At 36.7% G+C, this 27,656-nt stretch overlaps 2 protein-coding genes across 3 annotated transcripts in view; both read left to right on the top strand.

Moving 5' to 3' along the window:
- The window catches only part of LOC117338781 (protein neuralized-like), a 64,742-nt gene extending 41,768 nt beyond the window's left edge, over positions 1-22,974 (top strand). For both annotated transcript variants that reach the window (XM_033900110.1, XM_033900109.1), the window contains 4 exons: positions 6,294-6,803; positions 12,139-12,657; positions 20,717-20,836; positions 21,053-22,974. In XM_033900110.1, the coding sequence (XP_033756001.1) occupies positions 6,294-6,803; positions 12,139-12,657; positions 20,717-20,836; positions 21,053-21,537 (1,634 nt within the window). In that variant the 3' untranslated portion in view covers positions 21,538-22,974. The remainder of the gene's footprint in view (positions 1-6,293; positions 6,804-12,138; positions 12,658-20,716; positions 20,837-21,052) is intronic.
- On the top strand, positions 22,112-24,667 carry LOC117338974 (adhesive plaque matrix protein-like). Its single transcript, XM_033900339.1, has 3 exons — positions 22,112-22,127; positions 22,400-23,589; positions 23,868-24,667. The coding sequence occupies exons 1-3, from the start codon at positions 22,112-22,114 to the stop codon at positions 24,372-24,374; spliced, it is 1,713 nt and encodes a 570-aa protein (XP_033756230.1). The 3' UTR covers positions 24,375-24,667.
- Positions 24,668-27,656: the final 2,989 nt, after the last annotated feature.

Raw genomic sequence — 27,656 nt, 5'->3', positions numbered from 1 at the left:
ATTGTAATAGGGTACAATGGTCATGATCTTGACCACATCATTCTGTTTTTACTAATAATATCTCGGTGATGATTTATCCATAACACAGAATTCGAAACAGTTAAATGAGGAAGGAAGACTATATATATCTAGCTCACTTAGCCCAAAGTATTCAATTTACCTGTAGTCTGTTTGGGGATATCTCATTTGCATTTCAGCTATGTAGCAAGGATCTTTTAGAGTATTACTTCTAATTTATCTATATATACTCTCCCTAATATTTCCTTCATATTGTACCTAATTTGACCTATATATGGTACCTAATTTGACAATACATTGTACCTAATATGACCTATACATTGTCCATATTTTGACCTACATACATATATTGTAACAAATTTGACCTATATATATACATGGATAGCACCTAATCTGACCTTTATATTGTACCTACATTGTAATTTAACTACATTTGTATATTTGATCTATGACAGATTGCCCTTTTACCAAATTTGACCTTTAATTATCCACAATTTATCATCCAACTTACTGTATACATTTTCCCTAATTTGACATTATTTCGCACCTACCAGGTAATTTAACCTGTCTGTATACATATGTTTATGAAAGATATAGTTTCTGTGATAACTGGGTCACATTGTACTGTATCTGCCGTGCTTTAAGAATGTTAATTAGATTTCAACAAATTAAAATCTATTGGTTTCAGAGGCCTAGCTTCAAGGTTAGTACAGATATTATCTATCATTTCCAATACAAATGTTCATTTACTGTTTGTGGAATTATGTCAGGAGATTGGCTGGTGATCTACAGCCGTAAACAGAAGTGATTCTAGTGCTGACTGATGGAGGGGAGAAAATCTGTTTCCTAAATCATTGCGCTGAATGTTTTTACTTATACACTGGTTGTCAGTGTTGTTACTGGCACAAAACAGTATGCAATGCTTTTTAATCTTCTTCTGTTGGGTTGGTACATGGCCAAGTTTTTGGCAGTAAGAACATTTCATAATTTGCAAAGATGCTAGGATACAGTATATATACATTTCAGCCTTCTTTGTTTAAACATTTTTGGAATTGCCAAAGAAAAGAGGTGCTTTTCGTGTTCATCAACTCTTTAAGAATGATAATGCTTTTTTATCTTGTAAAGAATTAATTTGTATTAGTTGACATACCTGTATTATGCTGAATCATGTTATGCTGTAACATACATTTATATGGTTTCATGGTTGGATGGAGCTTTCCTCTAACATTGTTGCCATGGTGATGTAGTACCTGCTGGTCAGTCAAGGTCACTATTCCTGGATCCCAAGATAACACACTGACAAAGGTTACTATTCCTCCCCAGATTACACACTGACAAAGGTCACTATTCCTCCCCAGACACTGACAAAGGTCACTAACCCACCCCAGATTACACACTGACAAAGGTCACTATTCCTCCCCAGATAACACCCTGACAAAGGTCACTTTTCCTCACCAGATAACACCCTGACAAAGGTCACTTTTCCTCCCTAAATTACACACTGACAAAGGTCACTATTCCTACCCAGATAACACCCTGACAAAGGTCACTATTCCTTTCCAAATAACACACTGACCAAGGTCACTATTCCTCCCCAGATAACACACTGACCAAGGTCACTATTCCTCCCCAGATAACACCCTGACAAAGGTCACTTTTCCTCCCTAAATTACACACTGACAAAGGTCATTATTCCTCCCCAGATAACACCCTGACAAAGGTCACTATTCCTCCCCAGATAACACACTGACCAAGGTCACTATTCCTCCTCAGATAACACACTGCCAGAGGTCAAAAAGTTGATAAGTCTGAGGTTAGTGTTTGGTGCTTTGTTATAGCGGATATTTCTTAGCTATATAGGTTATTGGCTGATTTTTCTGAAGTTACAATGAGGAATCTATATGTTAGTGGCTGATATTTATTAAATGATTGGTTGATATATCTGAGGTTAGTGGCTGAAATTTTTTGAAGTTACACTGATCATGAGGGATCTATACCTTAGTAGCTGATATTTCTGAGGTGAGTGGCTGATAGTTCTGAGGTTAGTGGCTGATGTTTCTGAGGTGAGTAGCTGATATTTCTGAGGTTAGTTGATGATTTTTCTGAGGTGAGTGGCTGATGTTTCTGAGGTGAGTAGATGATATTTCTGAGGTTAGTGGATGATATTTCTGAGGTGAGTGGCTGATGTTTCTGAGGTTATAGTGGCTGATGTTTCTGAGGTTAGTGGCTCATGTTTCTGAGGTGAGTGAATGATATATCTGAGGTGAGTGGCTGATATTTCTGAGGTGTGTGGCTGATGTTTCTGAGGTTATTGGATGATATTTCTGAGGTTAGTGGCTGATGTTTCTGAGGTGAGTGGCTGATATTTCTGAGGTTAGTGGATGCTATTTCTGAGGTGAGTGGCTGATATTTCTGAGGTTAGTGGATGCTATTTCTGAGGTGAGTGGCTGATATTTCTGAGGTTAGTGGATGATGTTTCTGAGGTGAGTGGCTGATGTTTCTGATGTTAGTGGCCGATATTTCTGAGGTGAGTGGCTGATATTTCTGAAATTAGTGGCTGATATTTCTGAGGTTAGTGGCTGATATTTCTGAGGTTAGTGGATGATACCCCGATATTTCTGAGGTGAGTGGCTGATATTTCTGAAATTAGTGGCTGATATTTCTGAGGTTAGTGGCTGATATTTCTGAGGTTAGTGGATGATGTTTCTGAGGTTAGTGGCTGATGTTTCTGATGTTAGTGGCCGATATTTCTGAGGTTAGTGGATGCTATTTCTGATGTTAGTGGCCGATATTTCTGAAGTTAATGACTTTCATTTTAGGTTTGTGGTAATGTGTGGTATTTCTAAGGTTACACTGATATTTCTGAGGTTAGTTTGGTGCTTGGTTATGGCTGATATTTCTGAATTTCTGTTGTAGTGGCTACATCAAATCCTTGGCAATGGTCTAGAGCCTCAGCCAGCAGGTTACAATGTCTTTGTATATACTAGCTATAGAGTTCTGTAGAGCTGACATTATGATAATTTGATAGGTAATAACAAACTGAACTTGCTGATAGCCAGGGGTTGTTGTTCTGCCCTATCTACACTTAACAAATTCCAAATGGCCCCTACAGAGTATACTCAGTCTGTACTTGGTGTGTTGTACCAATTACATGTAGTCATTATGTTTTAGATGTATACATTATTATCAGTCTGTCAACAGTTGATAAACAAAATGATATCTGAACGCTTATAATCTCTTGTGTAAAAGGTTATTGCACTCAGTAGCAGAGTATTGATTGTCAGTCTTCCATGTTTTTTTCTTTATTTTCAAAAACGAATCATTTCAGTTTTAGATCTCTGTCAGATGTCTGCATTGCAAGCTCTGCTTTTGAATATTTTTTCACCTGATATAAACTTTCCAATTGTATTTGATTGTTACTGTATTCATGCATGGCCTGTATGTTTTAGAAGCTAGTTACCATACTGCTGTGTCTGTATATATTTATGTATACTTTATAAGGGAAAACATTCACCCAGAATATCAGTTTTGCCCTTGCATCCAATAATACAATTTTTGTTGATTAAGTTTGCCTTAGTAGCAAACTGTGATATGATTTATTCTACAGTATTAGATTTTAGCCCATTTAGTGTTATTTTCGCTCTCTTGACAAAAACTAAAATTGGAAATAGTTTCACTGCAAAATGATGATTCAAAAGTCCAAGCTGACAGAGTGTACCAAGAGAGAATTAAAAAAAATGATAGTATGTTTGCTTACAATAGAGATATATGAGGCAAAGATTTGGACAATTTCAACCTTCTCTTACAGCATGCAATAATAAAAGTTTGTGTATTCCTATTGGCTGGAGCCCGAGGTAGACAGAGAATATATCTGGTAGTCATATTGCATTGGTACTGGCCCATAATATACAATTGTCAGTTAGTAGGTTGTAATTAGCCATGATGAATTGTGTATCGTACATACCTACACACAGTTCCCACAGGACGGGCCAAAGTATCACTATAATGGCCTGTGGTGTCTTCTTATGTATGAGGGAGAGGAATTAGGGAGGGGATACATGTGTCCTATAGACCTCAGGCCTTGATTACCTGTCATCTCTGATTTACATCATTATTAGTGCTGGTTTGGGTTATGTTTCCATGAGTAAGGAAGGTGAGATTGTGTTGGGTATGGGGGGAGAGGGGGGTTGATGTTTGTGGTGAGTAAGCCGAGATTAGATTATGGTCACCTCATGGGGGATGGGTTAGTGGTAAGTAAGGGAGAAAAGTGGTCAGAGGAAAGAGGTTGAGAAGGGGGTGATGGTTTGTGGTGAGTAAAGTGGGGAGGGGAAACTGTGGGCTGGTGATGATAATGTAAGTGGGGTTGATGAATGTGGTGGTCATGCAGGGTCATGGGGGTTTGTGGTGAGGAAGGAGACATACACAGGTGAGGATTATAAAGAGAGGTGGTTGTTATGGGGTTTCAGGGGTAGGTAGAAGTGTACAGCAGGTTCAGGATAGCCCATGCATGTCTAGTAACAAGCTTACAGTATGTCATGTGAATTGTAGTTCAACAAAAATGCCAGTAACTTTAAAGTTCAATGTTCTGCAATATGCCCAACCTAACTTTGAATCAAAATGTATACAATTTATATGTGCATAAGTTACCTTAGAGGGGCCTTCTGAAAGGAATGGTAAAGTCACAGAGGGGCCTTCTGAAAGGAATGGTAAAGTCACAGAGGGGCCTTCTGAAAGGAATGGTAAAGTCACAGAGGGGCCTTCTGAAAGGAATGGTAAAGTCACAGAGGGGCCTTCTGAAAGGAATGGTAAAGTCACAGAGGGGTCTTCTGAAAGGAATGGTAAAGTCACAGAGGGGCCTTCCAAAGGTAACGGTAAAGAAGGTAAAGTCACAGAGGGGCCTTACAGAAGGGTAGTGTAAAGTCACAGAGGGGCCTTACAGAAGGCTACTGTAAAGTCACAGAGGGGCCTTACAGAAGGCTACTGTAAAGTCACAGAGGGGCCTTACAGAAGGCTACTGTAAAGTCACAGAGGGGCCTTACAGAAGGCTACTGTAAAGTCACAGAGGGGCCTTACAGAAGGCTACTGTAAAGTCACAGAGTGGACTTACAGAAGGGTACTGTAAAGTCACAGAGGGGCCTTACAGAAGGGTACTGTAAAGTCACAGTGGGGCCTTGCAGAAGGGTACTGTAAAGTCAAAGAGGGGCCTTACAGAAGGCTACTGTAAAGTCACAGAGGGGCCTTACAGAAGGCTACTGTAAAGTCACAGAGTGGACTTACAGAAGGGTACTGTAAAGTCACAGAGGGGCCTTACAGAAGGGTACTGTAAAGTCACAGAGGGGCCTTACAGAAGGGTACTGTAAAGTCAAAGAGGGGCCTTCTGAAGGTAGTTGTAAGGTCACAGAGGGGCCTTCTGAAGGTAGTTTTAAGGTCACAGAGGGGCCATTTGTAGGAGATTTTAAACCATCAGATGTAGAGGGACCTTCTCAATCCTGCACAGAGAAGAGGCCAGGTGTTGGAAAGGAGCGTTCCCACACTACAGAAGCCTATCAACATCTTTATCTCCTACAGAGATAGAGAAGCCATGTCTGTGGAGCATGGAAGCCCCAAGTCAACAGAGATAACATACAACACATATAAATCTATCACATCCGGGACTCAGCACACATGTTTACTGCATCCAGTACATATATATGTATATAATGACAGATATATTGTTACATTTCACCTTGGTTTACGTGGTCATCGTGGTCATCGTGGTCATCGTAACTTTTTTATAGACCTTAACATTAAATCTATTGATCTAAATAGATTTTCTCTATATATTTGTAGACAAAGATCTGATGCATAAACAATACTGAAAATTTATGTGAAAAAGCTCAAGTTTCATTCCTGTCCAATTCTGCTTTAAAAAGGAGAAACACAGGATAAGGACATTCAAACAACTACATTATGATCCTTTCTCATGGTGTTATGCATATGAACTTAAATTTGATGTTACAATCCATTCTGTTGTACCTGCTTGTACCTGTAGACATGATAATATTGTCAACATACCATTATAAAGAATGTACACACACAGATCAAATGACACCTATTTTTCATGATAAAAAGTGCAAAACCAGAACAAAATTATTTGCTGTTGTTACTGATGAACTTTCATGGTCTAAATATAGGTACATGTACATGCATATATAACCTACTTTGTTTTCCTGTGTAAATGTTGATATAATGTCAAATATGAATCTAAAATGTGTGACATTGTTGTGTACTTTCAGGGCTGATAGGAGAGCTAGCAGGTCTGTACCAACCAGCCTCACCCCTCAAGTTCCATCTGATCTGTGGCGACAATGTGGAACTCAATTCAGACGCCAGCATTGCCAAGCGAGGCGACAGCTTCTGCAAAGCTATATGCTTCAGTAATCGACCAATTGCCATCAACGAAAAAGTGTACATCAAATTTGCAGAGACATCAAGTAGTTGGAGTGGTGTACTTCGGTTTGGATTTACAAACATTGACCCTGGAAGTTTGCGAGGGTCAGATCTTCCACGTTATGCTTGTCCAGACATGACGAACAAACAGGGAAACTGGGCGAAGGCATTGGCGGAAAGATACGCTACACCAAATAATACCTTACACTTCTATGTGACTCGTAATGGTGATGTGTTTTATGGTGTGAATGGAGAAGACGTAGGATTATTCTTCACAGGAGTAAACACACAGCTCCCTCTCTGGGCATTGTTTGATATATACGGCAATACACTGGCGGTGGAATTCGCAAATCCAGGTATTCAGATGGGTGTTCAGGCCAAACTCAACTCAAAACACTCTTCAACTCCCTACATAAATAGCAACTGCTCCCTATTTGCATATTTTGCTACATTGTCGCCAGGGTTTTGTATTGGTCTGACAAAACAAATTTTCTTTTTGAAGCTAAACTACATGTATGGTAACAATTTACCTATCTGACCTTTGACCGAAAATGTCAAGGTCATGTGACATATGGTCTACATCCAAATGCTTTTATGGGTCTAATAACTTAGGTTATAAATATGGGAATGTTGAGATCACCACCTGTTAACTACCTGTATATGTATATGGGATTACTGGTACATCTGATTTTCTGGGCTCAGATTTAGAGATGTGAACTCTTTCATGTTACTATAATTGCCCCTAGAAGCCTGGCAAACCTAATAGATGCTTACAGTATACAGTAGTTACCATAATATACTAAATTGCAAAAATTTGATTTGTATTTTGGAATGCTAGATTGCATTTGAATTGTGTCAGAGACTTGGATATCTCATGTTGTATTTGTGTAAACGATGGTTTAAACCTTAATTAACTATGATTCCAAAGTTGCAGAAAAAAAAATCTCAAAAATTGAATGACACTTTTGTTACAAAAATTGCACCCATACGGCAAAAATTTACACCCATACGGTACCAACAAATTAAAAGTAACAAGTTATATAGTCTATAACTAGAGTAGCATCTCAGTCACACAATGGAAACAGTCAAGATCCCAACTATGTAGCCTTGTATATATATATATCTGAGAAGAAGAATGAATACAATCATGCTACTAGAATAAAAACCCAGAGCTATAATTATAATTAGTCTGATGGGGTCATCCACATACAATGTATATAGATGGTCTAGCTGTCAATAGGTTTTGTTATATAAATTTTACATGAGACAATGGCGTACAAATGCATTTTCAATACTTCTCTATACAACACAGAATTAAGACACATCACAAGTACCTTCTAACCCATAGCAAGGCGTCATATAAAGCATGGCGTCATGAATAACGTTTTCACAGCAACCAAATTTCAGGCTCAAGCTCATTAGCATTTGTTTGTTTAACAGCCATTTCACAGCTTATGATCCCAGATTTAACATATAGGGATCTTGACCAACTTCGTCATATTCCTGTTGCTTTTAGTAGCTCTGGACTGAGAAAACAATGTCCATGAATTGTTGATTAAGAGTAGCAGCCATTAGCCATCTCTAAACCAAATCCAAAACAATATATAGCCATACACCTTATCAAATCCAAAACAATATATAGCCATACACCTTATATCATTTCATCCATTAGCTATATAATGCAGCAAAAGATAAAGGTTGTAAGAACTTTGGTCATAAGTGAAGAATACAAAAATACAGTATACATTTATTATTGTTAAGATGTGTTATAAACAGATGCAGTCAATAACATATTTATCCTCAAATAGGCCTTCTCGCCTTGTGTAAAAGTTAATTTCCATATTTATCCTCAAATAGGCCTTCTCGCCTTGTGTAAAAGTTAATTTCCATATTTATCCTCAAATAGGCCTTCTCGCCTAGTGTAAAAGTTAATTTCCATATTTATCCTCAAATAGGCCTTCTCGCCTTGTGTAAAAGTTAAGTTCCATATTTATCCTCAAATAGGCCGTCTCGCCTAGTGTACAAATAGGCCTTCTCGCCTTGTGTAAAAGTTAATTTCCATATTTATCCTCAAATAGGCCTTCTCGCCTTGTGTAAAAGTTAATTTCCATATTTATCCTCAAATAGGCCTTCTCGCCTTGTGTAAAAGTTAAGTTCCATATTTATCCTCAAATAGGCCTTCTCGCCTAGTGTAAAAGTTATATATATAATTAAGTTCCATATTAATCCTCAAATAAGCCTTCTCGCCTAGTGTAAAAGTTATATATATAATTAAGTTCCATATTTATCCTCAAATAGGCATTCTCGCCTAGTGTACATATGTACAAATAGGCCTTCTCGCCTAGTGTACAAATAGGCCTTCTCGCAATGATTCTACAAAAATGTAAAATGGGGCTTTATATTTTTGCAGATAAACACAGTTATAACCATGATAGTGATTTGTAGTATAAAACAATCAGCCTTTGTATTTACCCTCCTGACCGAAATCTTAATTGTTGTCACATGGCAGTGGTATGAATTACATCATATCAACAGAAAAAAAGGGCTAATTGTTTTATATCACTTACCGATGCTGATGTTTTAGAGAATCATGTGGAAACCATTATCATTACAAGCAGTCATACCTAGAAATTATCTCAAGAGGATTTTCTTTTTGATTTTCCAACACAAAACCCTTTGTACAGATTAAAGCTTCACTTGTACAAGTCAAGCCCTGCTCTTGTTCTCCCTATTGAGTTTTACCTGTGTTAGAATTAGCTACAGCTGCTTGATGCCCTGGAGAACACTCAGGGTATGTTATTGAAAACATTAGGAAAGCTGGAACAATGGTAGTTCTGACCTAATTTCACCAATTACCTTATTGTAAATGTTCCAGAATAACCACAAACTATGTTGTTCTTGATGTTTTTGCAGAATTCTAGGAATTTTCTCGTGAATTTTGGACTCGAAGAGCAGTTTGGTCATGTAGTATATGTTATTCTCGTTTACTGTGATCCTGATGGGAATTGGCTTCTAGCCAGTAGTTGTGGAAAAGCGGTACAAAGGTTTATTTTCAGACAAAACAATAGAATGTTTGGACATGTATGTAGCTGTTTCTGGTCCCTAGGGATTCCTGGTCTAACGTGAGGCTGTCAGTAAATGAAATGGAGGTATTATAGGAGCAAAAGCCATTGAGAATTGGCAGTCATTACATCCTAATACTTCATCCAAGAAACTGCTGATCAAAAACAGATATGTATAGTACACTGTGAACTCCTGGCATTCTCTTTGGTACTGACATATAGCTGATTTTTGTAAATAAAAGTTCAAATTTTATGAATGTTTGGAAGTTTGTCAAACACTTAAGCTTGTGACCCTCAGTCAAATGTATATGCAATTGCTGTATCGAGCAAAACCTTCAGGAAATTACTTTTACAAATCAATATTTTTCAGAGAAATTCCCATCCCTGTACTTTCATGACATTATGTATATCAGTTCCAATTCAGAAATCATTTTATTTCATTTTAGCTTGATCTTACCAGGCATTTTACAGCTTCCTCTCTCATTGGTCAGCTTCATCAGCTATTATAGTCACCCATGTAAAAGTTCCTGCATATCTTAATTGAGATCCTTTAGACTTAAAAAACACAATTCTCAACCTTCCTTGCAGAAATTGTGTAAAATGAGGGTCAAAGTCACCAATGCTTACATTATGAATAATAAAATTTTAAAAGCTCTGTGCCATATACTGTATAGAGTTTTCTTAGGCTGATGTACATGTGTCCTGTGTAATTCGTATAATATATGATTAAACTTCATAAAATACTTCCTTATCATATATATATACAATGTATGATTATGATATAAGGAACACTTTTGCTTGACATACTCTAATAATTAGAGGTCCATCTCACTGTTTTTCTAAATAAAAAACTAGTTTCCATACAAAATTTGTTCACTGGGTCAATCAAACTCCAAACCTGCAGAGAAAATTCTTGCTTTAGTTCTAATTTCATTTCTTTACTCAGATTTTATTAAAAGGTTGATTATAAATTCTTAATGGATACAGAAGCATTTCAGAAAGTTTGTTTTTCATTCTGATTAAAATTTGATTTTTATAATTAGTATCAGATTTTAATTAGATTGTTTAATTAAAGAATTACTAGATTAAAAAAAAAAACATTATTGATGTTCAAATATTGATTTTCATAATCATCAGATTTTAATTACATTGTTGGAATATATATAAATACAATATTAGAAATATTATAGATATTCAATCTAATAATGATAGATTTTCATTATTTTTAGATTTTAATTATTTAATTACTTGATTAGAAGAAAAAAAATTGATATTCATATTTGCATTTGTCTGTCGTCCGTTGTCCGTCGTCTGCCAGTCGGGCCGTCCGTCCGTCAACAATTGACTTCTTCTTCATATATAACCACCCATCAGACAAATTTTGTCAAAAGCATCCCTATGGGGTGGGGACTCAGAATTGTACAAATGATGGGGCTGACCCCCCGGGGGTCATAGGGGCGGAGGCCAAAAGGGGTCAATTTTGCTAAATTGATATAAACGACTTCTTCTCTGAAACTAAGCAATGGATATCGCTCATAATCGCCTGGTAGCATCCCCTTGGGGAAGGGATTCAAAATTGTACAAATGATGGGGATGACCCCCCTGGGGGCTGAGGGGTGGGGCCAAAGGGGTCAATTTGGCTAAAAGATATAAACAACTTCTTCTCTGAAACCAAGCAATGGATATCGCTCATATTTGCCTGGTAGCATCCTCTTGGGGAGCTGAGGGGCGGGGCAAAACAGGGTCAATTTGGCTGAATTGATATAAACAATATCTCCTCTGAAACTAAGCAATGGATATCGCTCTTATTTGACTGTGAGCATCCCTTTGAGGTTGGGATTCAAAATTGAATAAATGGTGGGGCTGACCCCCGGGGGTCTGAGGGGCGGGGTCAAAAGGGGTCAATTTGGCTAAATTGATATAAACAACTTCTTCTCTGAAACTAAGCAATGGCTATATCTCTCATATTTGACTGGTAGCATCCCCTTGGGATAGGAATTTAAAATTATATAAAGGAAGGAGCTTACCCCCCGGGGGGTACTGAGGGCAGGGTCAAAAGAGGTCAATAGGTTTCTCTGAAACTAAGCAATGGATATCACTCAACATTTGTGTGGTAGCAATCCCTTTGGGGTTGTGCTCAAAGTCAATTTAATTTCATGGATTAATTGTACTCTTTTACATAAAACCACATTTGTATGGTAGCATGGTTATGGGGTGGGTATTCAAAATTGTACAAATGTTGGGGTTAACCCCCCGGGGGACCGAGGGGTGGGGCCAAAAGGGGTCAATTTGGCTAAATTGAAATTTTTAGAATTACAATAAAACCAATGTACATGTACCCATAAAAAATGCTTATGATATATTGACATAGCAATACCTGCAGCGACAAATATACTTAAGCATCGATCATTCTTGTTTCATATCTCATGAAACCAGGTGAGTGATACAGGCCCTCTGGGCCTTTTGTATCAAGAATAAGATTTTTTGCTAAAAAGTGTGCACTATACTTGAGAATTTACAGTAAAAGAAATATTGAAGTACCACTTGTGTAGTTTCAAGTTATCTGTTTATCTCAGTTACGAATGTAGTGATAAACAATATTAAACCTTGTGTGTTATTCTTATTGTAGAGCCAGTACGTCTAAACAACATGGTGATGTCTCCAACAAGCTCGTCAAGTTCTTCAGTCAGTGTAAACAGAGACCTTGCTTCATCTTTGTCATCGTTATCAATAAACAGTGCTCCTAATACAGAGACACCTGCAGGCTTTCCAGCAGTACGTTACTATGCAAATTTGACTTTTACACCACTAAAGTGGCATATGCTCACTGGTAAAAATGTCCAGTTATCAGCTGATCGTATTGTGGCCACCCGCTCTCAGGACGAATACTGTAATGGCTATGTATTCTCATCGCGGCCATTGAAGTGTGGGGAGAAAATAGTGATACAGGTTCTGGGTGTGGACAGGTCCTATGTTGGCGGACTCGGTGTCGGTTTGACGGCATGTAATCCATCAAGAGTACAGCTTGACGACCTACCCGACGATTCCGACCTGTTACTGGACCGACCCGAGTACTGGGTCGTAAATAAAGATGTGTGCAGAAGTCCAGATGTGGGAGATGAACTGTGTTTTCACTTATCAAATGAAGGTTTGTATAATATTGTATTTTGGTGATTTTTAGACATTTCATCTCTGGAATGAACTATTAATACTTTGTTTGTTTGCTGGGTTTATCACCCCATGAACAGCCAGAATAATTTTGAGGTGGATCTCCTGGTAGTAGTTGGTGACAACCTCTATGAGGAACATACAGGAGGCCCGTCACATGCCATCCATCCAGGGCAATAAGGGTAAAGTGTCTGCAACTGAGGTTATATGACTGGTGCCCCCACCATCAATACTGTAGAATACTATACATCCGAACCTCTCAATGGACACACTATTTGTTAGGATATGCAAGTTTATAACAATAGGTAAACTCAAGAACTTAAAATCAAAAGTTTGAATAAGAAGTGCTTTTGGATATGTGACATTCAGGAATATGTATATGAACTCATCTACTCAGGGTAGTCCATCTGCAGGATTGGTATATATATATGCCCCAGTCATTTTACGGTCAAGGTATAATATACAGCGCATTACCCTTGGTTGTCATTCATTACAATTTTGTTTTCACTAATTGACTCTTTTAACAGATACAAATGTAAAACTTTTAATGTGCTATGTAGTTGTAAAATGATAAGGATATACACAGGTCAAGCTCAGATTTGGTCATTGAGAATTTATTTTTTCCATTGAAATTTAAAGACTTTTGATAAAATTTTCACTAAAACTGAGTAGGACCAAACTTGGAGAGCCTTGACTTATTCCAGTGTACGTACATGTGGATATCAAAAAATAAACTATTATTTACATGTAGCTCCATTCTCATCAGAAAAAGGACAGCATACATGTTAAAACACATTTGTTGATGTTTCCAATTACTTAAAAACTTTATGGATACGTTTTATGCATACATCATGTACATTGTATGTCCCGGGCTCTGTGTATCAGGTATATATAGAATACAACCATGGATGGTTTAGGCTGCGACCAGAAATGAAGTATCATGGTGTTGAGAGATATCTAGGATATAAAATTTATCTGGATACAGAATACTAAATATTCCCAGCTTTAAGTACTACGTGGCAGAACGATGATGATTGGACGATTTATACTGCCTCAATGCGTGTTTATTCTGGTCAAAGTAATCAGCAAAATGTCTATTTTAAAGATAAAATCCAACAAATTGCCAAATGAGTTTCTTAAAATAGACTCGGGCAATAATTTCAGATAAAGCAAAGTTTACAGAAACAATAATAAAAAAAATTCTGATCAGACAATTACTAGTTAGATTCTTATATACACACATCAGAAAATATATAACATTTGAAATTTAAATCCTGGAAAAAACTGATAGAATACACTGGATACTGGATATCAGTTGTTCAGGAAAGAAGTTATGTGAAAAGGTTTGAAAGGCTCAAAGGATGAGTTTATAAATAGTTTCAAAAATGTAAATAATTTGCCTCCCCCACTACTGTTTGTGGGGGTCCTTGACACTGCTAGCCGTGGGCGCCCGTAAATCTAACAGTAATCTCGGCCTGTTCCTGCTGAGCTTGCTATTTTCAGAATCTCAAATATTCAACATCGAAAATAAATATCTGATGATATTGCAGTATAAAATTGGTGTTTGGAATCTGAAATTAAATTGTTTCCGTCTTTGTTATCCCAACTAGAATAGGTATATACATATATATATAGACAATGTACACAAATGTAATTATATTTAGTACACTGTATTTATAAGTTCAGTGTACAACCATTGAAAAGTGGAGTGATGTCCCATTCACAAATTACACCCCTACATTGTAGATGGCGTTTTAACTATAACAATGGAGAATACCAATATATAACAAAACCATAACTCCAACTAATTATTAATAAAACAAAGCCAAAATATGAACACAAATTTAAATTTGCATGGAGACCCTTGAAAAGTACAAGGAGAATTAGACCAGGTGTTCTGGAAGGATAAGCATCTAATTATCCCATGTAAATCAATGCTTGATAATACAGAAATAACATTATTGTCTACATTAATGTTCGTTAATGTATATATATATAATAGCTCTAAATGTCTACATTAATGTTCGTTAATGTATAATAGCTCTAAATGTCTACATTAATGTTCGTTAATGTATAATAGCTCTAATTGTCTACATTGATGTCCGTTAATATATAATAGTCTAATTGTCTACATTGATGTCCGTTAATATATAATAGCTCTAATTGTCTACATTGATGTCCGTTAATGTATATACCGTATTTATTCTAATAAACGCCCCGGGGGCGTGAAATTTTTCCAAGGGGGGGCGTTTAATGGAGATCAAAATTTCAGAGTCGGTAAGTTGTGAGATATGTTGTATGTACCCATTTCACACCATGAAACATGTGTATATGTATCCAAAACATTGTAAAACTAAGTGACAAACATTTTGTGTATGAAATTGCAAGAAACATAAACTTTGTTATTTATACTTACGGTAGTTGTACATTACGTAAGCTTACAACATATGTCTACATTGATGTCCGTTAATGTATATATATATAATAGCTCTAATTGTCTACATTAATGTTTGTTAATGTATAATAGCTCTAATTGTCTACATTGATGTCCGTTAATGTATAACGTATGTATGTTAAATCATAGAATCTCTTAATTACCTGAGCACTGTAAATGGCAATACACGGGTTACTGAAAGTGACATTCACTTTAAATGAATTGGAATCAGGCCAGCTGGTGATTTAGTTAAGTAACCAATATGTCTTGGTCAACCAATACCTTAGACTTATTCTGAAAATTATAACTGTACCTCTTAGTAAAGTCAATAACACTGGAAATTCTGTACCTTCATTTGGTTAGTGGTGGGGTATTCATGTCGCTCTGACGCATCTAGTTTTACATGAAAAAGAACATTTCCTTCCTATAATTAGCTTGATCAAGAAAAGATACTTATAATTCATAATAAAGCAATTGTGGTGCTTTTTGTTTCATCTGAAGCAGGAAAAGATATATGTACACTATACTGTATAATTTGATTCAAATTCAATGAGATTTGATAGATCTGACCAATTCAACACATGCTGATTCATAATCACCTATACCCACAAACAAACCTTTACACACAAAAGGAAATGAAGTCTAGCATTAATCAGTTCTTGAAGTATTGTTTGATAAATGTAAGATATATGTACATGTAGATGTGTTTAAAACACCTTCAAAGGCTTTACTGACAACCAAAATCTTAGGTTTGACTTCTACAAGTTTTAATTTTCCTGGATCTGATACACTGATCACAGTTTCAGTCTAGATCTGGGTTTTCCATCAGCTTGTAATGCAAGACACCTGCTGTCTGTTTGATACAAGCTTATATCTGACTTGATCAGATATAGGCTGGGAGAGAATCCTCCTATCAGACCTGCCAACACAACTTTCGGGTCATTTGAAAATGGAGAATAAAGGTCCACCCACGAAGGGCTCCTATCCCTGTCCCTTTGATTTGTCTTTCCTGTTTCCATCCTCTAAGTTTGTGTGTAGATTGTAAGTCTGACCGACATTTAGTAGGCTATTAGCCCTGTACATGTGTTATGCAGTATAGTTAGATCTGGTTTGAAGCAATTTTGTCTATCGCTAGTAGAATCACCACAGATCCAGTTGATATCGTGGTAACGTGTTTATGTAATGGCGTGTTCAAGGCAGTACTTACTGTTGATTAGCGATGTTATTTCATGCCATGCTATAGACAGGCTGTAGAACTAGATTTGGGATTTTGATTCGTTTTTCGATCATCCAAGACCATCACCTATAACACTTGCTATGTAAATGAAGACATACGTATCGTGCACGCTGGATTAAACATACCTACATCGATGATTTTTTAGCCCTATAATTATTCTGCCTATTGCGTTCAAATGTTTATGGATTCAGAAGAATTAATGAAGATGTGGGAATTTCCTTCCCAAAAGTGTAATTTTAAAATCAAGCTGCTGGTGACAAAAAATACATTTTATGATGTGAAACAGGTAGAAGAGATCTTGCCCTCATATAACTAATTTGACAATGAGATTTCCATTTGAATTAAACTTACTGAATTGAAAATTAGATGTTAAAAAAAGCATTTAATAAATGATAGCATATGTTTGAAATTTTATCTTGGTGAAAGAGAACATGATTCCAGTCTCTAGTCCTAGATAAACCTGGTATCTAACTGTATCTTATATCGACTGTATCTTTCCTTATATATTTTTAATGTAAAACGTATTCGAAACTCTTCTGGATTTGAGTGTGGTTCTAAGGTCAAGGATAAAGTTAAAAGCCTTTCAGAAAATAAGTCTACACCAGCACTCTGATATTCTGAGGTGTGATGGAGAGATGGTTGGTTTAGGTATACCATGATGTTATCTGATTGACCATTGGCAGTAAAATGTATGTATAAACGCCGAAACTGATTCTGAAACTGATTCCAGCTGTTTGACGTGCTGATCATTTCTCCATATACTCACCCAGTCATTTCCTGGCCAATTGTTCCACACATACAAGAACCCAGGGGACCTAATTATTCTGTCTGTTGTTTATACATTTGGAAATTGTGCTTAATGATACCATGTAAACTAACAAATGTTGACAGTTTTTGGTTTCTATAAATGTTGGAAATGTTCTTGCAGTGGGCCATTTAGAATTGATAAAGTAGATTAGAACATTTGAGAAACATTTTATAGATACATTGACTGTAAAGGTCTCCTGAAAATGGGGAAATGTTGTACATCCTAGCTGGGATCTCTAGATCTGTAAGCAAACATTAAATCCTTCAGATTTACTTCTAATGACAGCTCATGTGAGATGTGAGATTGAAGGGTGGTTGCTTGGTGATGGTTTTGGAATTTGAAGATGAACGATAAATTGACAGACTATTTAAATACACTACAAGATACATACATGTACATTACACTTCATTGACGTTGGTTTGTGTTAATTATAATTTTAGTTTCAGTTTAATTGAATAAGAGTACAAAAAAATGTATATTCCTTATCTTATGTTCATTATTGTATATAGATGTGAAGCAAGCATTATTATTAAGCTAATTAGTCTTCCATGGAAAATGTCCGGATTTAAAACAAGAATGACAAAGACACCTTTATAGTGCAAGTAAAAGGTAGAGTTAGGGATTTTAGATGTTTGTTTTGAGAACCAGTTGGCTCTAGGTCAAGATACACAGGTCTCACCTCTTTTGCACAGTAGTTCTGATAAAAGTCTGATAGGTGTGAGAGGGTGATGTCATCACTGGGAAGTACAGGTACATTGTCTAGTGAGTCAAGGCTGACTCAGCAGGATCTCATGTTTACATGTATTGGTTGATACAGATCTCTATAGGGTTAATGATAGCAGCAAGAAGCCAACAGGCGTGTAATTAGGGATCTGTTTCTACAAACTGAGTAATTGGAGGTTCTGTTAGTAATACAATGAGTAAGGTATTACTTGGTACTCCTCTTCTTATTCTATAGGATGTTTGAATGATGGGGAAATGTATATAATATAGCGCTGCCTGTATCCTATTCTTATGGTTTTTTGAATGGCGGGAGATATACTGCCTGTATCCTGTTCTTTAAGATGTTTGAATTACAGGAGTTGTATACACTGCCTGTATCCTGTTCTTTAGGATGTTTGAATTACAGGAGATGTATACACTGCCTGTATCCTCTTCATTAGGATGTTTGAATTGCAGGAGTTGTAAACACTGCCTGTATCCTGTTCTTTAGGATGTTTGAATTACAGGAGTTGTATATACACTGCCTGTATCCTGTTCATTAGGATGTTTGAATTGCAGGGGTTGTAAACACTGCCTGTATCCTGTTCATTAGGATGTTTGAATTGCAGGAGTTGTAAACACTGCCTGTATCCTGTTCCTTATTTATTCATTAGGATGTTTGATAAAATTTTGCTACCAAGTTTGTTCAAATTGATGACCTTATTTCTTCTCATTTTATTAGGAGGCCAGGATCATGATATTTTGCAAGTACCGTATTTGACCTAATAAGGGCGCCCCTATGTGTTCAATTTTCTTCAGCAAATTAAGTAACTGGAACACAAGTTTTCGCCACATTTTGTCTATTCCTACAGATGACATGTCAGTGCAAAGAGCACCCGAAACTAAACACACATACCAATAATGTAAAAATAATAACTTACCATCTTTATTTGAAGATAAAGTAAATGACTTCATTCTTGTTGATAAATAACTTTTGTTTAGAACAGAAAGCTAGTTAAAGACGTTGTAAATCAATTATTAGGTCAAAGAAAACGATGTCTGATATGATCTGGGAAATCACCTGTGTCTATAAATAGAACACAAAAGAGTTCCATTTGAACATAAATGGTCGAATACACGTTCTCTGATCTAAAGAACAGCTGGCATGGTTTACAAGTTTACAGGAATATTCAAGTGATGTTTAAGCTTAATACATGTATATGATAATGATTAGATATCTTCACCTGGAATATTTTTATGACTGAATATTTTACCGTTTCCACAGCCTTCCGTATTCTGCTATAAGGTATAATCTGTTTCATAAAACTTAAGAATAACTAATCTTAATAAGGGTGCCCCCACTGTCAATTACCCACACCCTGCGCCCTTATTAGGTCAAATACGGTATATATGGCGGGGAACGTATATATATACTGCCTATATCCTGTTCTTTAGGATGTTTTAATAGTGGGAGATACATCTGTATATTAGTCTGTTCTTTAGGATTGTGATCAAAGGCCACAAATGCACATATAATTGACCTTGACTTTCTCTTAAGGTGACAGGAGTCGTGTAAAAATAGTAAAGGACTTCTTTTATCTCATTAATTAACCAATATAGGCCCATATCATGATATTTGGCCAGTAGCATGCTGGGATAGATTGACAGTTAGATCATTCTCTGAGAACATATATACCGTTAACAGTTTACTGTTTCACGTGGCTGTTTCATTCATGGGTAATAATTCAGTTGTTCTGTTTCATGAAGAAGCTGGAAATGATAGATACACTTAAGTACTGCATACAGCTTTGAATTTGTTTAGACTGACCAGAATATGGGTTAGTCTGGATCAGTTGTTTGTACCTGATTGATGAGTGTGTGTTTTGTATTACCGTATACATTCTCAAACCCGGCCCTCTCCTTGCGGAAAAGTGAAGTAATAAAGTTTGGGTACTGCTTGCCTTGTTTGTAAACTACTTTGAGCTTGCTGTTTTAAAATTTATCAATAAGCATAAATGCAGAAGGCGGTTAATATTTGTGAGCAGGGGTTTACTACTGGATAAATTGATGTTGGCCTGGAAGTAAATTTGTAGATAAAGTTGCTGCAACATCCATAATTTTTATTATGTTGTTCAATAAGTGATATACATTGTATATATAGAGGTTACACAACGAGTGGTTGTTGGATATGGAATTTATTTCACACTCGTAAGTTATTTTTTAAAAGTTACAAAAGACACGAGCTTTAGCGAGTGTTTTTTGCAACTTTTAAAAAATAACTTACGAGTGTGAAATAAATTCCATATCCAACAATTTCGAGTCATGTGACCTGTTTCTACCACAATAATATCGGCTTGAACCAAAGGGAAACGTGGCCAAGTATAATTTCGCGTATGCAAATAAAGTGTACTGGTGACGTCCGGGACCCGGTGATGTGACGTCATTAGATTATTGATGACGTCAATAACAATTGCAGCTTGAGTCAAAGTTCACCGTGTCAGCCAATCAAAATGCGTACAGAGTTTATACCACGTGTGGTATAAACAGATTGTTAATCAACAGCTGTAATGATTAACTGGTGGTCTGAGAGTTGAATAACACAGGGTATTGTGGTAGAAATAACCATTGAATATTCTGTGAAAATTGGGGAAGTAGTTCTAACATGCATGCACTGTTACAAAAATAGCATGTCTATAGTAAATAATGAGATTATAATAAAATCGGCCATTCTTATAATTGGTTTCCTACTTTTGATATATCATATTCTCTTCGAGGAATGATATATTGTACCAATTTTAAGTACCAAATCATGAACCCTGTAGTAGAATTCATGTTAAGTTGTACATTGTATGTTATAGGAGAGCTGAAGTACTCTCGTAACAACCAGCGAGTTAGCACCCTACTTCATGTAGACAGAACCTTGCCACTTTGGATCTTCTTTGATGTCTACGGAAACGTCCAGAAAATACGCCCTTTGGGTAAGTTGTCATCTGCATATTGACAAAGACTGTCAAGTAACTTTTAAAAAAATGTAAATAATATTTTGATAATGAGAGTATAAAAAAAAAAAAATTGTAACCTACAATTATAGACTAAGGCCTAGATGGATTTATATTCATTTAAATTTGTTAACAGTAGCGTATTATGAGAATTCTGTATGTAGGATTAATTGAGATTTTACATGTGTTTTGTAGGAACTACTGTCCACTTACCGCCTGTGCCACCCCGTCCCCGATCCACCTCTTACCTAGGGGCTCAGAACTCCCTTACCGTCATGTTACCTCCCAGGGATCAACAACCACAAGCACAGAACCTGGCGAACATGACCCACTCAAATGTCGACCAATCAGGAGTGCCAGCCAATCAGAGTACACAGCCTCACATGCTGCGAAGCTACAGCGTACCCGCAGCAACACTGGCTCAGATGTCACCAGGACCGATGGACAACGTCCAGAAACAACCTGTGTCAATGCCTAATACACCTAACGATAATGGCGACAGTGAGGTGCGCGATGAATGTACTGTGTGTTACGAGCGACAGGTGAATGCAGCGCTCTACACGTGTGGACATCTATGCATGTGCTTTGAATGTGCAATACAGGTGAAGCAGCGTAAAGGTGGCCTGTGTCCTATATGTCGACAGGAGATTAAGGACGTCATACGTATCTATAAAACATGATTTTGTCATCAGACTAACCCCCCCCCCCCCCCCCAACCCTTCTACCTAGTCTTCAGTGTTCTCCAACTGAGTCCCAGTGTTCTCACAATCATCATGCTTCAGCTTCTGTAGGAAACAAAAAGTCTCCTGATGAAGGTTTCTTTAACTTGAATAAGTGTTTTGGTGTATTGAACAGGTGTTTGTATATCTATTGAACAGGTGATTTGACCTATAATTACATTTTACCTGAATCATACTTTCGGCCATACATTAGGCCTTCGGAAACAAATTATTCTTAAAGTAAGTAAATGTGTTCTCCTCTAAACTAGATCATTTTAGTGTTCCATGTTATTTACCATTATTGAGATATTTGTGAACGCTAAGTTTTATCACAGGTTGGTGATCAAAGTGCTTCAATTTACAAATTGAAAATATGTGTGGATATCTGATAAGATCATCTTGATGTTTAACAAAATAACTGGTTTTATATTAAACCACACATCGGTTTTTATAAACGTTTTTATTATGATAATGGAATACTTTCTACTATGAATATTTTCACTTCCATTTATTTAGACAGTTCATATACCTAGATATGGTTGCTAACACCTGTACTGTAAATATATATCCTGATACGGGATACCTGTGGATAATGCGAGAGATTTTATCATTTGTGTAACTGATCAACATTGATTACCTCCCTTGGCTATAATCTGTGTAGGTTGCAGGCATTTCATTGTTATTTTTTCATTTATTTAATCATTTTTTTTATTATTTAATCTGTCTTGTTATAATTTAACAAAATTTGAAACTTAAGTAATTTGTCATCTGTGATAATTTAACACATTAATCATATGTCATACACTCACAGAGTAATCTCCAGATATATCATGTACATTATTATTCACTTTCCCACCTTTATTCCCATATACAATATATTCTTATGCAACCTCAAAACCACTCACTGTCCTACTCCTCTCATACACCCTCAAACCCACTCACTCTCCTACTCCCACACATTCTCATACACCCTCAAAACCACTCACTGTCCTACTCCCACACATTCTCATACACCCTCAAACACACTCACTGTCCTACTCCCACACATTCTCATACACCCTCAAACCCACTCACTGTCCTACTCCCACACATTCTCATACACCCTCAAACCCACTCACTGTCCTACACCCACACATTCTCATACACCCTCAAACCCACTCACTGTCCTACTCCCACACATTCTCATACACCCTCAAACCCACTCACTGTCCTTCTCCCACACATTCTCATACACCCTCAAACCCACTCACTGTCCTACTCCCACACATTCTCATACACCCTCAAACCCACTCACTCTCCTACTCCCACACATTCTCATACACCCTCAAACCCACTCACTGTCCTACTCCCACACATTCTCATACACCCTCAAACCCACTCACTGTCCTACTCCTACACATTCTCATACACCCTCAAACCCACTCACTCTCCTACTCCCACACATTCTCATACACCCTCAAACCCACTCACTCTCCTACTCCCACACATTCTCATACACCCTCAAACCCACTCACTGTCCTACTCCCACACATTCTCATACACCCTCAAACCCACTCACTGTCCTACTCCTACACATTCTCATACACCCTCAAAACCACTCACTCTCCTACTCCCACACATTCTCATACACCCTCAAACCCACTCACTGTCCTACTCCCACACATTCTCATACACCCTCAAACCCACTCACTGTCCTACTCCCACACATTCTCATACACCCTCAAACCCACTCACTGTCCTACTCCCACACATTCTCATACACCCTCAAACCCACTCACTGTCCTACTCCCACACATCTCATACACCCTCAAACCCACTCACTGTCCTACTCCCACACATTCTCATACACCCTCAAACCCACTCACTGTCCTACTCCCACACATTCTCATACACCCTCAAACCCACTCACTGTCCTACTCCCACACATTCTCATACACCCTCAAACCCACTCACTGTCCTACTCCCACACATTCTCATACACCCTCAAACCCACTCACTGTCCTTCTCCCACACATTCTCATACACCCTCAAACCCACTCACTCTCCTACTCCCACACATTCTCATACACCCTCAAACCCACTCACTCTCCTACTCCCACACATTCTCATACACCCTCAAACCCACTCACTGTCCTACTCCCACACATTCTCATACACCCTCAAACCCACTCACTGTCCTACTCCTACACATTCTCATACACCCTCAAACCCACTCGCTCTCCTACTCCTACCACTCGCTCTCCTACTCCTCTCATACACCCTCAAACCCACTCACTCTCCTACTCCCACACATTCTCATACACCCTCAAACCCACTCACTGTCCTACTCCCACACATTCTCATACACCCTCAAACCCACTCACTCTCCTACTCCTACACATTCTCATACACCTTCAAACCCACTCACTGTCCTTCTCCCACACATTCTCATACACCCTCAAACCCACTCACTGTCCTACTCTCACACATTCTCATACACCCTCAAACTCACTCACTACTCCCACACATTCTCATACACCCTCAAACCCACTCACTGTCCTACTCCCACACATTCTCATACACCCTCAAACCCACTCACTGTCCTACTCCCACACATCCTCATACACCCTCAAACCCACTCACTGTCCTACTCCCACACATTCTCATACACCCTCAAACCCACTCACTGTCCTTCTCCCACACATTCTCATACACCCTCAAACCCACTCACTGTCCTACTCCCACACATCCTCATACACCCTCAAACCCACTCACTGTCCTACTCTTCACATTTTCGCTCCCTCAAACCCACTCATTAATTTTTCTCATGTTTATTTACAATATCTCGAACATTTACACTCACACATACTATTTCTCACATTCACAAAAGTAATTATTTACAATTTCTTACACAATCACCTTTACACCATCAAAATCTTCCTCGCTAACAATCACACATTTACACAACCTGGTAACAATATGTAACCTTGTCAATATATATTAAGAAAATAGTGTCTGCTGGCCTATATTACATTCGAAAAATCATTTACATAAATTTGTAGTTATTTGAAAAAAAAAAAAAAAACGCATTTCTTCATAGTAAAACCATGGCTACGTAATGGTGTTAGTTACTCATACAAAGTCAGACTTGTACTTCAATCAAAGGGGAGTAACTCCATCATCTTCCGTCGATGACAATTGACCGATACATGTACCACTCAAGTGTAATACATTTCATACCACTGACACATTAGATTTCTATGTAAAATGTATAACTTCCAAGATGATACCCTGTAAATCACATCAGAAATATAATGATGAATATTGAGAGCACAATCCTTTCCATTCTTCATCTATTTGTATTAAAAGTTCATTTGAGATCTTCCTGTAAAAAATTTAGTCTGATTTAAAAATATATTCATGCCAACATAGAAAACAATCTCATTTAATTATATTAATTTTCTGTTTAAAATTGTGGATGCATTGTAAATTCATGTGAATTAACTGTTGTATTTTATTTTCAAATTTCTATCAATTTTATTTAATTTTTGACAATTAGTTAGTTGGTTTTGATATCAATTGTTTATGTACTAAGATATGGTTACTGTGAGTGCATCTTAAACAAGCTATCATTTGTTTGAAGTGTAAAAAGTTATAAACATCAATCAGTATTTTAAAACTGAACTATGGAAGTACATTAAAACAGGGACTTAAAACAGAGGGATAAGTAAGCCAACAGTTTTGGGATCGATGTAGCGTGCATCTTTTGTATTTGTGCAGGTCTCCATTTTCATGCATGATTTAATTAACATTTTTCAAAATTGTTTGTAATTAAACATGATCAAGGAATATAAAATGTATTAAGCTTTTAACTGATTTAAAAATGAAAAATTTAACTGATTTAAAAATGAAAAATTATGGATGGGTGTTATTTGACGAAAGCGGTTTACAATATCATTGGAAATTTTCCAAAAATCTGGTCATTTACTTAAGGAACAGTTACACTAAAAATAAGGAGCCATTATGTAAATTGGCGATTGTTTATGCAAAATTAAGCAATTTGCTCCCGAACTATTGTTCAAAAAACTTAATCAATGGAATTTATTCAGCTTTTTCTGATTCTTAAATTGAAATGATTGAAGTATTTTTTGAGAAAAGTGGTTCACATTGTGGTGGTATATTTTGATAATTCAGCAACACCATACCATCTGTTTTTCATATTTTTTATAAACATATGATAGTGTAATGCGTAGTTTAAATAACTTGTGTACATGCCAGTATTACTGGTCCTGCCATGGGGCTTTGTATGAAGTCAATAGAGGAAACAGGGGAATGAACGTGCTACATTGATGCAAGTAGATAGAGGCAGTAACTTATCACTCATTGTACATCCAGGATTAAAAGTAATAATAGTGCTTTTTACTGAGAGAGTAATTTACAAATTGAACACAACCAAAATCACTCTGATGATATGATAATACAATCCATTAATCATGTTTTCCAACCTGAAATTTCATTTTGTTGCAGTACATGAACTACAAAAATTATACCGAAGATGTCTTTTTTCAAATCCTGTTGAATGGCATTGTTAAAGTATTGTAAATATTTACGTAATGAAATTTTACCTCGGCATCAACTTTAACAGATACATCAATGATGACTTTTCACTCCTGCATCACACGCAATAGATATAATGTATAGATACTAGTGCAATATGTTTACAGTGCAAGAAGCATGAAAACCATTTGTGTACCTCTTCAAGGGAATTTACAGAACACAAATCTTCAGATGTTTGTACTCTATAGTTGATTTAAAGTTAAAATGGTTTACCTTCTCAGGATGTTTAAATTGATTGATACAGTTTAACAGTTTTGTGTTCATTTTTTACAAGGAGTACGTGTGTCCTTTAAGGCAGATATGTACAATGTGTATCGGGTCTTTTATTTTACAACTAATTCATCACTGCATTAATGAAGACTCCATTAGGAAAGAGAAGAAATGATATCAACTGATACTACTAATTATTGACCTGGTGGCAAAGATATACCAACAGAACAACATTTACTCCTAAACTGACAACACTAGTAACAGTTTCATAAAATACCATTCTTTCTAACATAATATATACACTAAAATTAGATAAACCAACATATTTTTAGAAAGAGGGCATTACGAGTCTCTGATATCTATATAAGTATAATGTATATACATTACCATTTCTAATCTCATCAGACAAGGTATTGACAGATAAATTTGTTGTCAATACAAAGTAATATTTCCACTTTCACTTTCCCTATAAATCTCACAGAGGTAATGATTGAGCTATATCTGTGGATATAAACACTTCACGTTGATATTACCATATCCTTCATATTCAGTGCTGCCAATTTATTCACAGTTTTCTGTATCAACCGTGTGTTTTGGTAACGATACAAATCTGTTGTTAATTTTTTCTGTTCAACGTGTTGATTTTCCTTACCAAAACTTTTCCAATTGGATCTCATCCTGTTTTCCATTGTTGTACATACAAGTATATCCTTTTTGTAAATTTCTCATCTATTCCATGTTAAAAATTGTTCACAACCTGGGCAGTCCTGGTGAAATTCAGACAATAGATTTTAATAATATGCTGGATTTAATCTTAATATTGTTTTTCTTTGGTATCATTATGTGAACCTTTTTATGAAATGACATTTATGATTTATGTGAAAATCACCATCATATATACAGCATAAAGATTTACCATCACAGTATATCATTTTCTGATCATATTCTTCATTTTAACCCTATAATTGTACCAGACTAATGATGTGACCTCGTATCAGTATTGATTAAAGGTCACTTTAAAAAGATTAAAGATTTTATACTATCTCAGCTGAATCAAAGGTCACTGCCAGGATTTGACTCTATCTCAGCCTGAATCAACCTTGTATCGGTCTAGGTCAAAGGTCACGGCCAGTATTTGACTTTGTATCAGTCAAGGTTAAAGGTCATGGCCAGCATTTGACCTTGTATCAGTCTAAATCTAATATTAATGTTATGGCCAGTATTTGACCTCATATCAGTCAAGGTTAAAGGTCATGGCCAGCATTTGACCTTGT

Source organism: Pecten maximus, chromosome 12, assembly GCF_902652985.1.
Source record: "Pecten maximus chromosome 12, xPecMax1.1, whole genome shotgun sequence".
Lineage (NCBI taxonomy): Eukaryota > Metazoa > Mollusca > Bivalvia > Pectinida > Pectinidae > Pecten > Pecten maximus.
This window is presented reverse-complemented; position numbering and strand designations above follow the sequence as displayed.